The 17197-nt window shown below is 39.1% G+C and overlaps 1 protein-coding gene across 2 annotated transcripts in view; it reads right to left on the bottom strand.

Moving 5' to 3' along the window:
* Positions 1-17197, bottom strand: part of MAGI3 (membrane associated guanylate kinase, WW and PDZ domain containing 3) — a 230552-nt gene that overhangs the window by 13844 nt on the left and 199511 nt on the right. For both annotated transcript variants that reach the window (XM_080915746.1, XM_080915747.1), the window contains exons 13-16: positions 10990-11081; positions 8639-8831; positions 5727-5909; positions 3432-3617 (exon numbers count right to left, since the gene is read on the bottom strand). In XM_080915746.1, the coding sequence (XP_080771872.1) occupies positions 3432-3617; positions 5727-5909; positions 8639-8831; positions 10990-11081 (654 nt within the window). The remainder of the gene's footprint in view (positions 1-3431; positions 3618-5726; positions 5910-8638; positions 8832-10989; positions 11082-17197) is intronic.

A 17197-nucleotide genomic window follows, 5' to 3' on the forward strand; every position in this document is an offset into this window, starting at 1 on the left:
AATCATTTGGCAACCCTCAAAAAGCTAAATATGAGAGTACACAATATTACCTGACAATTCTAACTTTAGGAAAAAGCCAAGAAAAATGAAATCATGCATTGCAGGAAAACATATACAGAAATCAACATAATTCACAATAAAAGGAGAAACAAATGTCTATCAAATGACTACCTGGTAAGTAAAAGGATAGATATGTAATATGGACTTTATATTATTTTGTATAAAAGGAATGATAAAGACTACAGTGAAGTTGAACTTTCAAAATTTGCTAGGGAAGGAAGCCAGACAGACAAGGTGGAGTGATATATGATTCCACTTAAGTAAAATGTCTAACAAATGCTCAGAGGCCAACAGCAGGTGTGTTATTGCTGAGGGATGGTATTCGAAGAAAATGGGAAGTAATTTTTAATGATTATGGAGTTTCTTTTGGGAGATGATAAAATGTGAAATTAGTGGTGATGGTTAGATAACCGTGTGGATAAACTTAAAAAAACAAAAAAGACCCTTCCACACCCCAAATAACCCCCCAGAACAGTACTGGATGGCATGTTGTAATGAGTTTTATAACATGTGAATTTGTCTTACTTAAAAGAAAAAAGAAGAGATGACATGAGGAATTGTAGAATCTTTGACTGAATTCTGGAAAACAAAACAAATTCCATAGTTCTGAGAATAGGCCCCAGAATAGCAATCTATAACATAGAATCATCTACCTATACAACTGAAAAAGTAAGGACAATACACACACTTTAAAAGACACACAGATGAAAATGAACACATGAAGTATACCAGAAGGGAAACCACAGTGCAGTGGACAAGTGGGAATAAAACGAGATCCAGTGGGGAAAGACACAAACAATGTCTGTTTTGTTTCAGTGTATATTCTTGGTGGTTATGGTAACTTATGCCCACTCTTAAAAAAAAAAAAGGACTTGACAAAACATTAGGAGTCAATTTGAAAAAGCTTTAAAGGTTTCTATATAGTGAGTACAAACTACCAGGTCAGCCAACTCCTGCTCCGATCTTAAGCCCAATTTACTGTGGTAAAGGGAGAAGCACTGGTGTCAACGTGTAGGGTGGACACAGGTCCTGGTCATGATGCAGCTTCAAAGTTCTTCTATGACACATGGCACTTGCCTTATCATGGCAAAGTACATAAAATACAAAATAGCACCGGATATAAACTAGCACTGTGCAAAGGGAAGATGAAGAAAGTGAGAAGACACATGGTTCACCAGGTAACAAACCCTTTCCCTCTCACAGTGAAGGCCAGAGTGGTGGGTGGGCAGGAGACAGGCATCAGTAAGGCCTGTGTAACTTGGAGGAATGGTGTGAACATACTTTCTGAAAACAGCTTTCAAGATTCACTTAATTGCAGGGCAGCTGCTAAGCTGTACACTGAATTCAATGAGAAGCTTAGAAAACTGGCAAATTCTATAAAGAAAATTTTTAGTACAAAAGGAGACTTTCTATTCTTTCCTGAATAAAATCAGGGACTCCAAATATTTTCATAGTTTAAAAAAAAATCCAGAGTACAATAAAATGATAGGCAATCAGTGACTACGATTTCTCTTTCATCTTTTTCCTAGTGGTGACATGATCATGTCCCTACATTAACATCTGTCCAAAACATTTGGACTGAAATGTCAAAGGTAGTTTTTACTCTAAGAAAAATGAGCACTTCTGGATAACCTTTTAGAAAAATTTACCATCAACAATCAGTGATATCTTTGAAAAAACTTTGTTCTCCCACCACACTGTCCCAGGTTATCCCAGGTGTGCTCTATGGGCGGTGGCAGCAGCAGCAGCAGCAGCAGCAGCAGCACACTAAGGGCATCGAGAATAAGCAGTCAGGAAAAGCTTAGTCTCACAGAAAACAGTTCCTGTCTGGACTGTCCTGTGTGTTACAGCACTGCCAGCCTGAGGCGGGCTGCAGTCTGCTGGTCTTGTACTGACTGGAGTCCCTTCTCCCCTCAGCACCCTGCATGGCTGGCCTGAGGAAACAACTGCACACAGACTCTACAAGGCCATGCTAGCACTGACTTTTGTGACATTTGAGTCACAAAGTAAATGTTAAAGAGACAGTGCTCAAGAATAATTACCCACCACAGTCCCTTAAAGGTGAAACCCTAAGAGTAATCCAGTAGGAACAAAAAAGAGGAAATATGTGGAGAAATGCACTGGGCACAGTTCTCGTTCTGGGAGGCTGAGGCAGGGCCACTTGAGCTCAGGAGACTGAGACCAGATTTTGACAACACAGCACCATGCTGTGAGGATGGGGGTTACAAAACACCTGAGAATTGACCTTAGGACCACAGGGGAAAGCTGTAATAGGAATAAACAAAGTATGAGGAACCTTAATTGCTATCTCTCCTCTCAGCAGTACTGGCAATCCAACCCTGGGTCTTGAGCATATTAGGCAAGCGTTCTACCACTGGGCCACATTCCCAAAGTACCTTAACAACTCTGTCTCCTTCTTCTCATTATCACTACAAAATCAGAAGAGATGAGATAAGCATTAAATTGTGGTCACTTTGTAACTAATAAACAAAGGACACAGGCAGGTTCAAAAAGTTCCTAGTTAGAAATTCTTAGTGACTAAACGGCATCTTTAAAGCAAGGTTAGACGCTACTCCAGGGCTGCCAGTCTGTGCTCTACAACTTATTTGGGAGGCATTTCTACACGCTCCATTCCTGTTCATGCAGCAGCTGCCCAGAACAAACTTTCACTCCCAAAGAAGTCCGGACTGGATCTGACAAACCAGCTGTGCTGTCAACAGCAACTCCCTTTGAACTCCAGAGGGCCTCCTCTTACTCAAACTGAGACATAAGACATTAGGAAAGTAAGATCTGGAAGGTATTACCAGTTTTCACTTCTGGACATTTGCTTGACACATAAATGACCACCATTCACCAGCTAAATTTTTTTTTGAGTAGCTGACAACTTTATAATAGTCTTTTAAGATAAGAAGTAGAAGAGGTAAAGAATGAGACTACAGAGCATATAAACATCTCTCACACTGTGTGGTGGTGTGAATGAAAATGGCCCCCATAGAGTCATACATTTGAATGCTTGGTTCTTAGTTAGTGGAACTATTTGTGAAGAATTAGGAGGTGAATTCTTGCTGGAGTAGGTGTCGCCTTGTTTGAGGTTTTAAAAGCCTAAACTAAGGCCCATCTCACTGTCTTATGTGTAAGGTGTAAGGCCTCAGCTACTGCTCCAGGGCCTGCCTGCCTGCCTGCTGCTGTGTTCCCCTCCATTAAGTTAATGGACTAGCTCTCAGAAACTATAAGCAAGACTCCTATTAAGGGAATCCTTTTATACGCTACCTTGGTCATGATGCTTATTCACAGCAATAGAATAATGACAACAGAACAGTAACTGAGACACACTAATACATGAGCTTGGGGAAGGGTGGCCTTGTCCTCACCTTCTTCAGCAACCACTGTCAGCGTGACGGTGACTCCAGCATCTTTGATGAGCTGAACAATATTGTCATGGGATAAGTCAACAATGGACTGCCCGTTCACTGCAGAGATGTGATCTCCAACTTTCAGTCTTCCACAACGATCAGCTGGACTTCCGTCTATGACTCGGCCAATTTTATGAGGAATAACTATGGCAAGAACCCCAAGTTTTCCAATTTAGATACCTGCTAGTGATGGGTTTGTCCTCATCATTATTTAAAAGTTAACATACTAACATCAAAGAAAAGCCTTCAAAAACAAAGGGAAAAAAGTACAATTATCTTGTCCATCCCTCCCACTGTCCACACAGAGACTTTTTAATATGGTTGTAACCATAGATAAGAGCTGGATTCTGTTTTCCACTTACTAGAAATCTGGTTCCAGTTTGTTTGAAGCCACTAATCTTTTTGACCTTTTTATCTACCTAAAGAGTTTTACTAGAACAATGGAGAGAGACAGAGATAAGAGATGAGGTAAGAGAGAGAGAGAGAGAGAGGGAGAGGGAGGGAGGAAGGGAGGGAGGGAGGGAGAGAGGGAGGGAGGGAGGGAGGGAGGAAGGGAGGGAGGGAGGGAGCTAAGTGACATCAACCACAGCGGAGGTGAAAGTGTAAAGAAGGAAGGAAAGAGCCAGAATGAGTAGAGAAGAGAAAAACAGATGAACACAAGATGACAGTCCCAGAAAGCTGGTCTGGTTTGGGTCTGACAGGCTCTTTCTCTGCAGAAGGTAGGGGTGGGGTGCTCCTTTGAGGGCTCTTGGGAGAGCACCATAGGACATGTCACAGCTCTCTAAAGGGCATTTAGAGCATTCCCGTGTTGATACTGGTTCCACATGTGTCCTTCCCATGTCCCTATGAAAGGTCTTTCACATTTTTCTTTTCAGATTTATTTATGTACATGGGTGTTTTGCCTACATGTATGTATGTATGTATGTATGTATGTATGTATGTATGTATGTATACCATATATATGTTTGGTGCCAGGGCCTGGAGCTAGAGTTACAGGCAGTGGTGTGCCATCCTGTGGATGCTGGGAACTGATCCAAGGTCCTCTACAAGAGCAACAAGTGCTTTTTCCCTTTGAGTCATCTTTATAGCCCTTCTTTCATGTTCTTTAAGCATAACTATCTCTCGTTTCATATTCTGACATAGGCTGCATAATTATCTTCACAGCGTTAGTGACAGTTCTAGGTCCAAGTGTTACCATAGCAACTGCTCTGGGAATATGGAACTAGAATCAGTGCAGTGCCCTGAGACTACAGTAATACTCATCCACATTACAGCATCTTCTCCTCTTAGATGCACGTTAATAATTGTAGCAGGATTTTTGAAGTTTCCTGAAAACTCCTTCTTTTATATTTTTTTTTCTTTAATAAGGTCTTAAGTCATCATTTAGTTTAATAGGATCTTCTACCCAAGAAATCATCAAATCCACTATCAAAGGCAAGAGCATATTCTCATGTGGTCAAGGATTTTTATTGTTCTGACTTAGAAAAGAGTTATTAAATAGATAAGCATAATATAGAACTATCAGTGTGCTTTTTCTTACCTGATATTCAATTGTACTTCATAATCATAGTTAGGGTTCTTAGGTTTTAGAAACACAAAGACAAGGCAAACATTTAATGTGCTGAATCCTAACAGCCTTGTACTTGCTCAATTATCTCTTTTATATATACATTAATCTATCTCAGATGCAAAACTCTGTTAACACTGACTCAGAATATTAATTTTTAAAGGTTATAATAAAATCTTTCCTTTCAATGAAATATATATGAAAGGTAGGAATGTCTTACCATTCAACAAGAATGTTTCCTAGTTGGAATACAATTGTTATTTACAATATGAAATATCTAAGGCATAACTGGGGCAAGGTTTTCTATTTCCCAGTTTCACACCTTCTCAATTGCTCTCAGAATTTAATTCATTTCTACTTAAGAAAATCAGTACCCTCCTGACTTAAAAATTATTATTTAAAAGCATTTAAATTATATCTTTTTCTAATTTGATTAAATTAAATCCCTGGCATAGTTCCTCAATATTGCTGAAAACTAAGATTTTTTTTTTTTTTTTTTTTTTAGTAGCATTTGAGATCCCAGAGAAATCTGAAGTCTGAAGGGTTTAGATTGTTTGATTTTGGAATCAAGGTATTACTGCTTTAGAAAAGATAAACCTAAGACAATTTATACACAGGTCTCGATTCATTTAATAAACCTAAAAAACTGACGTTTCTCAGGGAGAGAACAGGATGCAGTACCTTACCTCCTGGGGGTGGCTTGCTTTTAGAGGTGAGGATGACAAAACCAAACCCTTCATTTTCTTTCCTCTGTAAGATAACATCATAGGCCTCCTGTGGGGCAGACCTGGTTGGAAGCTCTGCCCGATTCAGGCGAGGAGATCCATTCTGTGAGAAGGCTTGAGGGCTTTCATCCTCGGGTTGTTTGTCTATAATAAACATCACTTTTAATGGTTATGGAAAATAGTGTAGAAAATAGTTAAGTGTGAAATAAGTATTTTAGTGCTGGGCTATAAAGTAAATTTTACTTCTAATAACATAAAGAACAGAAATATAGCACGTTGTCCATCCTCCCTGAGAGTCTTGGGCCTAATCAAAGTATGGGTGTAGGCAGTAGAGGGTCTACCTGACTCCTAAATACTTAAAATATACAGATAAACTACCCATGACCTAATGTCATTTCACTTGAGAGAGTTCTTCAAAACCTCTATAAGATTAGTTAGTTAAGATGAATTTTTGAGTTAGCTTACTTGGTAAAGGCATTTGTCATCAACATGCATTCAATACATAAATAAAACTAAAAATAAACAAGTCATTTTTAATAAATGAATTATTAAAATTGTTTTAGTTCTTTGATGGCTATAAACTTTTGACAAAAATAGATGATTGAAATGACACAGTAAATTTTAAGTTAACTGTAAAATAATTTAGCTCAGGGATTGATGAACATGGACGTCTGTGGAGGTGAAAGCTCCCAGAAAGCTGCCCCAAACCATCTGCTATGTACACAGGGTGTTTCTCATACAGGTGTTTTATAACTGACGGTTCTTGGTTGATGATATCAGCTGAGTTCATCATGTTACTCCATATGCAACTAGTTGTTTGTGTGAATGGCAGTCTTGTGGGTATAAAGTCATATGGAATCCCCTACAAAGGACAGTAAGCCTATACCCTTTTGCTGCTATTCAATAATATTCAAGAATTACAGAATAAAATGGGAGTTTTAATTGACTTGCAAAACAAGAAAACAGAGAAAAGGCTTGTTTCTGTGGCAACTTGGACAAATATCACTAAGAATCAGTAGCGTACTACATTTCTTAAAGACACATTTATACAGTCCCTTTGGCTCTATATTTGCTTGAGGTTAAGAGTGTTGTAGCTCCCGAGAAAACAAGTGTTAGTAAAGTGCCTGGGCCATACTGGGGAGGCGGAGACAGATAGATCCCTGGGGATTGTCAGCCTTTTCTGTAAGAAAGTTCCAGGTCAATGAAATACTCTGAAGGAAAAAAAAAGTAGATGATGCTTTAGGGATAACCTAAGGTTGTCCTCTCTGAGCACATGCCTCCCACTAGAGACATGAGCACATAGGCACATTTTCAAAGAATATGGTTTAGAATCTAAATATAATATACCAACATCCAGTTATTACTGAGAAAACAAGGGTAGGGGTTCTTTTCCTATTGGATGAATTAGCTTGGTCTCTAAAAATATCAAATAACTAAAAAAACTTCATGGCACATTCCTTGTGACACTTTCCAGGTTTTTACTGACCCAGCACAACCAACATGAAGAAGCAACACTGTATGAAGATCTACACAGACCTCCACTGGCAGGCCTTTTGTCACATTGCTGCAATCAAGCTCAGGGACAGACCAGGGACTCAACACGTGCTCAACATGAAGTTCAATCCCAAATACCAAGTTAATTAACATTTACTGATAGCTACACGTCAGGCAGATTTTATCTAATCGCTGGATTATACGTGACAGTAAGTAGATCAAAATCCCTCTCTTCATAAGGCTTAATTTCTTGTACTACTAAACCGTCTGTATGTCTGTCTGCTTGCCTGTCTGCTCTCTCTTGGCAAGAATTCATGTACAAAATCCTATTCAGCAGGACATGGTGGCAGAAGTGGACAGATCTCTATGTAGGGTAGCCTTGTCTATACAGTGAGTTCCAGGCTAGCCACAGCTACAATGCTTTAAAAAAAAAACATCCTATTCAGTAGTCACAAAAGTGTTGGTAAGAAACTGAGATCTGTTCATATTCTACTGTCATAGCTTAGATGGTAGGCTCTGCAATAAAAAGATTTAAACCTAGACCCATTACTTACTGCCTGTGAACCTTTCTGTCAGTGACGGTACATGATAATAAATACACTATAGTCTGGGGGCCCAAAGAAAATAACTGATGCATCTGATGCATAATAAGTACCAAAAATATTAAGTTATATTACACCAAAACTTGCCTTTTTTAGTACACATGCATGTGTATTTGTTTGGCCCAAATGGAGGCGGGAGGACAACTTTGTACGTCAGGGTTTGTCACTGGCCTGGAGCTCATCAATTAGGCTAGATGGCTTGCCAGAATGCCCTACAGATCTTCCCTCTCTGCCTCCCCAGCAATAGGATTATACATCATGGCACCATGTTTGGCTTTTTATGGGCCATGGAGATAGAACAAACACAGATCCTCATGCCTGTAAGGGTAAGAAGTGTACTGGCTAAGCTATCTTTCCTGGCCCTATACCAAAATTTTCTAAAGAGAAACACTCTACTATTTGTGAATATTTGTGTTTTTATCACAATTAAGCCTTTTGATATATTCAGGTAAAGGCTATCTTAATATGATAAAATGACTATTTTAAAAATTTAAACTGATACTCCCATTTATAGTAATATATTGGTAAAAAAATTGAATATATTATCATATATGTATAATAATATATCATATATTATTAATGTAGCAGACCAAAGTTTACTTGTACTTTGGAAATCTATTTCTGGATCTTTTACACTACAAAGCTTTCTGTAGTTGGCTGTGAATTATCTCCAAAGTGTCAGCATATACACGGCTGAATATAGGGTGTTTATAGAACACCGTATAAAACCTGAGCACATGGATTCCTAACTTTTAGTGCTGAAAGAACGTTACATACCTCCATAGAAGATCTTCCTCCTGACAGTTAGTAACACATGGCCGTTTCGAGCAGCAGTGGTCATTAAGTCTAAGACTTGCTTGTGTGATTTTCCTTTGACAGGAATGCCATCAATACACATCAATTCATCAGCAGCACGGAGCCTACCATCCTTTTCAGCTGCTCCCAGGGGAATGATGGCCCCAATATATATCTGAAAGAGCATAGTATAGATTGGTTTATATACTTCTCTAAATCAATTGAAGAGTTAAAGACCTAATCTATGAAAAGGCATACTTCAGAAGGTACATATTCTCCAAAGTGGTACTTCAAATACCCACACTGTGTTATGAAGCTCTAGATCCCCAGGGCTGAATCCAAGGAAAACACAAAGTTACTTAAGAACTTAAAAAGCTCTCCCAACTTCTCCACCACTACAATGTAACAAAGACTTTATCTTTCACAGCCACCACCATCTTAGGATTCTCCCATATATGCCATGGTCAATAATGCAAGTTTGGGCCATATAAGCAACAAATATTTCTTGTTCCTAAAATATCAGAGGGCATACGGGGGTTATGGGTCATTGTATTGGTCATAGCCCTGTGCCTGCTGGACCCAGTTCATCTTGTTCTCCAGCAACTAGAACCCTGTAATTTTATGGTACTTTTAGAACTACTAACCTTGAAGTTCATAAGAGAAAGTTTGTCCACAAGTTATTGAAGATAAATTCTTAAATTGTCTAAGTGAACATTGTGATCATTGACAAAATAGAAAGCAATTAAAACATTCATATGCTATCAAAACCAAAGTATCTGACATTTGCTCTGTAAACAGCAATGGGCCTTAAGCTCTATGTCTCCAATGATCAATGTCATTGTAAGTTATATTATTAATTATAACATTTATGTGCTACAAATATGACTCAGCAGTCAGAAATAGAAGCCTTTCATATTTAAAGGACTAAATTTCTAAGAGTATCAAAGCAGGACTTCTATATTATATATAACAAATATAAATATTCTTAAATTCTAGATTGTATAATTTCTCTGACATTCAACAATAAGGCAAATGTAAAACCAAACCTCACTGACTTTTTAAATGAATCCACATAAAATTCTGGACTTTAAATGCTTTATTAATATAACCCTTGTATCTTCTAGAATTTTAATTATTGTATATTTTGCTAATGCCAGAGCTAAAAGAAAACAACAAGCAAAGTGTTAAGCGCTGTGCCAGCTTTCTCTGGAATAGTCTGAGGACTATCTCCTGTGGCAAAGCAGACACTGGATTACAGGGTTCTGAGATAAGGAAAATGCCTTAGACTCTGTCTAATAAAGGCAGACAGAATTAATGCAAATAATCCTTTTCTGATATTAGGAATCAAAATCAGAGCCCTGTGCCTGCTAGACAATGCACATCTTATCGCCAAGCTACAACTCTAGTTCCAAATAGTTCCAAATAAGCTTTGTCTACTTACAAAGAACAGAAGAAAATTAATTGATGTTAAGTTTAGAGTTAAACACTCAGTTTTAAATGTATGATTTGTTTGTTTGTTTGTTTGTTTGCTTTTCTGAGGCAGGGTTTCTCTGCATAGCTTGGCTGTCCAGAACTCGCTCTATAGACCAGGCTGGCTTAGAACTCAGAGAACTGTTGATATATGGTTTTAAAGCTTATGCCACACTGTTAAGAGACAATGCCAGACATAAAAATATGGTATTCATGTCAATAAAATTATTTATTAAAGGAAAAATAAAACCCAGTAAACTTAAGGGGGGAGGGAACCAAAACAAAAGCTGAGTGGCCTGATGAGCCACTTCTCCCACAGGCCTAGTTTCTGAACACTTGGTCCCTAGTGATGGGTCTCTTTAGGAAAGGTATGGAACCTGTGGAGCTTTGCACGAGAAAGTGCATCACTAGGACTGGGTTTTGAGAATTTATAGACATGCCCGACTTCCTGTTTGCTCTCTGCTTCCTGAATGTAGATGGAAATATGATCTCTCAGCTTCCTGCTCCCGCCACCTGCTTCATGCCTTCCTACTATTATAGACTCTCCCTTGGAAACCACATGCCAAATCAACTCCTCCTCAGATGCCTCGATCATGGTACCTTGTCACAGTAATAAAATGGAACTAACACAACCTATATTCCACCAAATCTCCATTCAAGACTATTAACTAGAGCAGTGGGCTAGATGTGATGGTTGCACATTTAATGCTGGAAAGGGAAGCAGTGGCAGGATGCGACTGAGGGCAGCCTGGTTCACACAGCAAGTTCCAGGCAAGTGAGGCTACATAGTGTGACATGGTCTCAAAAACCCCAAACCAAACCAACAAAACCCCCAGGGCCAACCCTATCCAGGGTGCACTTACAGACTGGTCAGGTCCGTCTCCTCCCAGCACCCTGAAGCCAAACCCTGATTCTTGTTTCCGAAGAAAGACATCCAGGTCTTTGGTGTTTGGTGCTAAGGAAAATAAGAATATGTAAACTAATTTATTTTAAAAGAAATAAAATAAAGCTCAATATTTGACAAAAAATATTATAGAGCACTGAAAGACTCAGAACATCTGATATGTGAAAATATATGTGAGAGCTGTTTCAAAAGCTAAACAAAACTGTGTCAAGACAGAACAGATTACCATCCCCACCCTCTTATAGCTGCCCCTAACTTCTAATGCTGTCCAATCAATATTGCAATATCAATTTCGGAATGTTGTTAGCCAACTGAAAGTGCAAATGATTTAAGTTAACATTTGGGCAAGGTATTTTAAATCCTAGGAAAAGAGAGCCCATAAAATGACTTATTTCTACTCATAAACAAATAGTTTTGTCTAAGAAAAGCTATTTAATATGAACTATTAACCTAAATGTGTAAAATGTTAATATTTTTAAAGAAAAAGAGAAATAGGTGTGTATCTCTTAATGATCCCATTTTCTAGGTGGGTAAACTAAGGGCCTGAATAAATCACCTGATATCTTCCAATAACTGGTAGAACTAAGATTTAAACCCAGCTTGACTCCTCAGATGCCAGGCTTACCCCCATAATCTTGTCCCTAAGGAGCTGGATGCATTGAGAATATTTATTCAGAAACATCAATTTTATGTCTCAGATTTTATTTCTAGGAAAATATTAGCTTTATTCATAAGAAAGATGAATTAACTAAGAAGAAAAAAAATAGAGAAACTGTCAAGAAACTACATGGTGTAGGGTAACTCCCTGGCCATTCTTTGGAAGTAATCTCTTTGAATGAATACTTCCTACCAGAACTGTGGAACTTTAGGTTAGAGGTGATTGGCTACATGGTGAAACATGTGCCCAACACAAGTGAGGAACAAGGTCATAAGTCCAACTGCCAGCAGCAACAACACACCAAACCCAGCAGATAAAGCACTGGTTAGGCTTACAAGCTGGTTTAGGGTGTCTCTTGCTGTGACTCATGAAGAAGTGGAAGGGGTGATGGAGAAAACCAACTTCACCAACCTCCACACCCACATGTGCCTGTGGCACGTATGTACTCATAAGTCACACACATATACACATACAGTAATGATAAACTAAATTTAAAAAAAAAAAGGAAGAGAATCCATGAGTGAAAAACTCATTTGTTTTATAGTGGGTCCAAAGCCACTGCAGAGATTATACCAGTATTAAGAATACACTCGGAAACTGAACCACTCTACTCAACAATAATTTGGTCAGAGAACAAATGAAGAGAGAAATTAAAGACATCCTGGAACTTAATAAAAATGTTGACACATCATACCCAAACTTAGGGGACACAATGAAAGCAGTGCTAAGAGGAAAATTCATAGCACTAAGTACCTTGTTAAAGAAACTGGAGAGATCTTACACTATCAACTTAACAACACACCTGAGAGCTCTAGAACAAAAAGAAGAAAACTCACCCAAGAGTAGTAGAAGGCAGGAAATAGTCAGAACTCAGGGCTGAAATCAACCAAATAGAAACATATAAAACAATACAAAAAAAAATCAACAAAACCAAAATCTGGTTCTTTGAAAGAATCAACAAAATAGATAAACCCCTAGCTAAACTAACTACAGGGCCCAGAGGTAGTATCCAAATTCACAAAATCAGAAATGAAAAGGGAAACAACAGAAACTGAGGAAATCCAAAGAATCATCAGATCCTACTACAAAAGCCTATAATCAACAAAACTGAAAAATCTAGATGAAATGGATGGTTTTCTAGACAGATACCATATATCAAAGTTAAATTTAGACCAGGTAAACTATCTAAACAGGCCCATATTCTCTAAGGAGATAGAACAAGTCATTAAACACCTCCCCCCCACCACCACCAAGAAGCCCAGGGCCATATGGATTTAGTGCAAAATTATACCAGACCTTCAAAGAAGACCTGATACCAATACTTCTCAAACTATTCTATAAAAGAGAAACATAAGGAACACTATCTAATTCAGTCTATAAAGCCACAATTATTCTGATACCGAAACCACACAAGGACCCAACCAAAAAAGAAAACTTCAGACCAATCTTGCTTATGAATATCGATGTAAAAATACTCAATAAAATTCTTGTAAACCAAATCCAAGAGCACATCAAAACCATTGTTAACCATGATCAAGTAGGCTTCATCCCAGGGATGCAAGGTTGGTTCAATCTGTAAATGAAAAATGCTATATAAACAAACTCAAAGGAAAAAAAAATCACATGATCATCTCCTTAGATGTAGAAAACACATTTGACAAAATATAGCACCCGTTCATGTTAAAAGTATTGGAGATATCGGGAGTTTAAGGCCCATACCTAAACATAATAAAAGCAATCTACTGCAAACCAACAGCCAATATCAAATTAAATGGAGAGATACTTAAAGCAATCCCACTAAAATCAGGGACAAGACAAGGATGCCCACTCTCCCCATATCTATTCAATATAGTATTCGAAGTGCTAGGAGGAACAATAAAACAACAAAATGAGATCAAAGGGATACAAATTGGCAAAGAAGAAATAAAGGTATCACTATTTACAGGTGGTACAATAATATATATAACCAACCCCAAAAATACAACCAGAGAACTTCTCCAGCTGATAACTTCAGCAAAGTGGGTAGATATAAAATTAACTCAAATAAATAAGTAGCCTTCCTTTATACAAATGATAAACAGGCTGAGAAAGAAATTTGGGAAACAGTTCCCTTCACAATAGTGACAAAGAACATAAAATATCTTGGGGTGACTCTAACTAAACAAGCGAAAGATCTGTATGACAATAACTTCATGTCTCTCAAGAAAGAAATCAAAGAAGATCTCAGAAAATGGAGAGATCTCCCATGCTCATAGATTGACAGAATTAACAAGTAAAAATGGCCATCCTACCAAAGGCAATCTATAGTTTCAATGCAATCCCCATTAAATTTCCAACACAATTTTTCAAAGACATGAAAAAGCAATTCTCAAATTCACCTTGAAAGGCAAAAAACCCAGAATAGTGAAAACAATTCTTAACAATAAAAGAATGGCTGGGGACTCACCATCCCTGACCTCAAGCTCCACTACAGAGCAATAGTGATGACTGTATGGTACTGGTACAGAGAAAGACATGTTGATCAATGGAACAGAACTGAAGACCCAGAAATAAAGCTACACACTTATACACACTTATAACTTTATGACAAAGAAATAAACAATGGAAAAAAGGAAGCATCTTCAATAAATGGGGCTGATATAACTGGCTGTCTGTATGTAGAAAAATGAAAATAGACCCATATTTGTCACCTTGCACAAAGCTCAAGTCTAAGTGGACCAAGGACCTCATCATAAAACCAGACACACTCAATCTAATAGAAGAGAAATCAGGAAAGAGCCTTGAACTCATTTGCATAGGAAGAAATTTCCAAAACAGAACTCCAATGGCTAAAAGATCAAGAATTGCTAATGGAACCTCATGAAACTAAAAAGCCTTTGTAAGGCAAAGGACATAGTCAATAAGACAAATTGGCAACCTACAGATTGGGAAAAAATCTTCACTAACCCCACATTCGATCGAGGGCTAAAGAACTCAAGAGGCTAATCACCAAGAAAACCAAACAACCAATCAAAAACTGGGGTATAGAACTAAACCAAGAATTGACAAGAGAGGAATCCTGAATGGCTGAAAAGCACCTTTAGAAATGTTCAAAGTCTTTAGTGATCAGAGAAATGTAAATCCAAATGACCCCGAGATTCTACCTTACACCAATTAGAATGGCTAAGATGAAAAACTCAGGTGACAACACATGTTGGAAAGGATGTGGAGAAAGAGGAACACTCCTCCATTGCTAGTAAGATTGCAAACTGATACAACCGCTCTGGAAATCAATTTGGAGGTTCCTCAGAAAATTGGATACAGAACTACCTGGAGACCCAGATATACCACTCTTGGGAATATACACAAAAGACTCCCCACCAAGCCACAGGGGCATGTGTTCTACTATGTTCATTGTGGTAGCCAGAAACTGGAAAAAACCCAGATGTCCCACAAAAGAAGAATGAATACAGAAAATGTGGTTTATTTACACAATGGAATACTACTAAGAACAAGGACATCTCGAGTTTTCAGACAAATGGATGGAACTAGAAAATACACCATCCTGAGTGAGGTAAGTCAGACCCAAAAGGACAAGCATGGTATGTACTCACTAATAAATGGATATTACAAAAAAAAAGTACAGAATACCCAGGATATATAGTCCACAGAACTCAAAAAGGTCAACAAGCTGAAGGGCCCATGTGAGGATGCCTCAGTCCCACTTGGGAGGGAGAAGAAAGCAACCACAAAGGATGAAGGAGGGAGGGACCTGAGAGGAAAAGGAGAAAGGGGAATGGGGGAAGAGGGGAACATGATCTGGTACTGGGTCTGGGAGAAGGAAGGACTGAAGCCCTGAGGGCCAGCGGAAAGAATGGAAACAGGCAATCTCAGGAGGTAGAAGGTTGAGAGATGAAAGACTCTCAGGACTCAAAGGGAGGGACCCTAGATGAAATGCCCTACAATAGGGAGAGGAACTTGTAAAGCCTACCTCCAGCAGAAAGATAGGGCATCAAGTGAGGGAGGGGGTTGCTATCTCACATCAAAACTCTAACTGTTCCTGGCTGAAAGAACTGCAGGGATGGAAATGGAGAAGAGCCTGTGGAAAAGAAGGTCCACTGACAGGCTTAAAGTGGGATCCGGCTCAAGGGGAGGCCCCAAAAGGGATCTGTCATGCCTGCCCTCTGAAAGACCCAACAAGCAGCTGAAAGAGTCAGAGGCAAATATTTGCACCCAACCAATGAACAGAAGCTGCTGATCCCTGTGGTTGAATTAGGGAAAAGCTGGAAGAAGCTGAGGAGGAGGGGGACCCTGTAAGAGGACCAGCAGTCTCAATTAACCTGGACCCCTGAGATCTCTCAGATACTAGATCACCAACCAGGCAGCATACACCAGATGATATGAAGACCCCAACACATAAACAGCAGAGGTCTGGGTTCAGAGAAGATGTACCTAGCCTGAAGGAACTGGAGGCCCCAGGGAGTTTAGAGGTCTGGTGGGGTGGGTGGGGTGGGTGGGGTGGAGATATCCTCATGGAGACAGGTGGGGTAGGGAGGAAGTATGGGATGTGCAACAGTCTGAGGGTGGACCGGGAGGGGAATAAGATCTGGAGTGTAAATGAAAAAAAGAGTACATCAGACAATAATGTATAGCCTAAAGAAAGGGGTTTTATACATAGATTAAATTATTGCTTTGCTAGGCTTGTGGCTGGTTTGGGCCTCTCCTTTCTGAATATGGCAGGCAGGTACCAAGATAAAAATGTACAACTAGTTACCTACGCATGAAGTCAGTTACATACAGTATTTCCACTAGTGTATTCCTTTTACAATGCAGATAAAACTCTCTTTTCCCAGTAATTTATTTCTTTAATTACTTTATATCACACAAAACTAAAACTATTTTCCCTATAGCTAAGTGTATTCTGTAGTTTTCTTTTATTCATACAGTTTCAGCTTCCTTCTGTCCACAATCCGATGCACCACACTGCAGATCACAGGCCAAGGAAGCCAGTGTACATGTCTCCTCCCTTTGTCTTCATTACCTCTCATCCTTGAAGGTTTATGTGTGCTTCCTGTATAAGCATTGCCTGATGCTATGTACCTTCCATGATGATAAACTGGCTATTCCCTACTCTGCATCCCAAAGTATCCAGGGTATCTGTACTGGCTGGTTTTGTGTCAACTTGACACAGCTGGCGGTATCACAGAGAAAGGAGCCTCCTTTGAGGAAATGCCTCCATGAGACCCAGCTGTAAGGCATTTTCTCAACTAGTGATCAAGAGGGGGAGGGCCCAGCCCATTGTGGGTGGTGCCATCCCTGGGCTGGTAGTCTTGAGTTCTATAAGAAAGCAAGCTGAGCAAGCCAGGGGAAGCAAGGCAGTAAGCAACATCCCTCCATGGCCTCTGCATCAGCTCCTGCTTCCTGACCTGCTTGAGTTCATGTCTTGACTTCTTTTCGTTATAAACAGCAATGTAGAAGTGTAAGGTGAATAAACCCTTTCCTCCCCAACTTGCTTCTTGGTCATGTTTGT

Source organism: Micromys minutus (genome assembly GCF_963924665.1).
Source record: "Micromys minutus genome assembly, chromosome: 4".
NCBI classification, from domain to species: domain Eukaryota; kingdom Metazoa; phylum Chordata; class Mammalia; order Rodentia; family Muridae; genus Micromys; species Micromys minutus.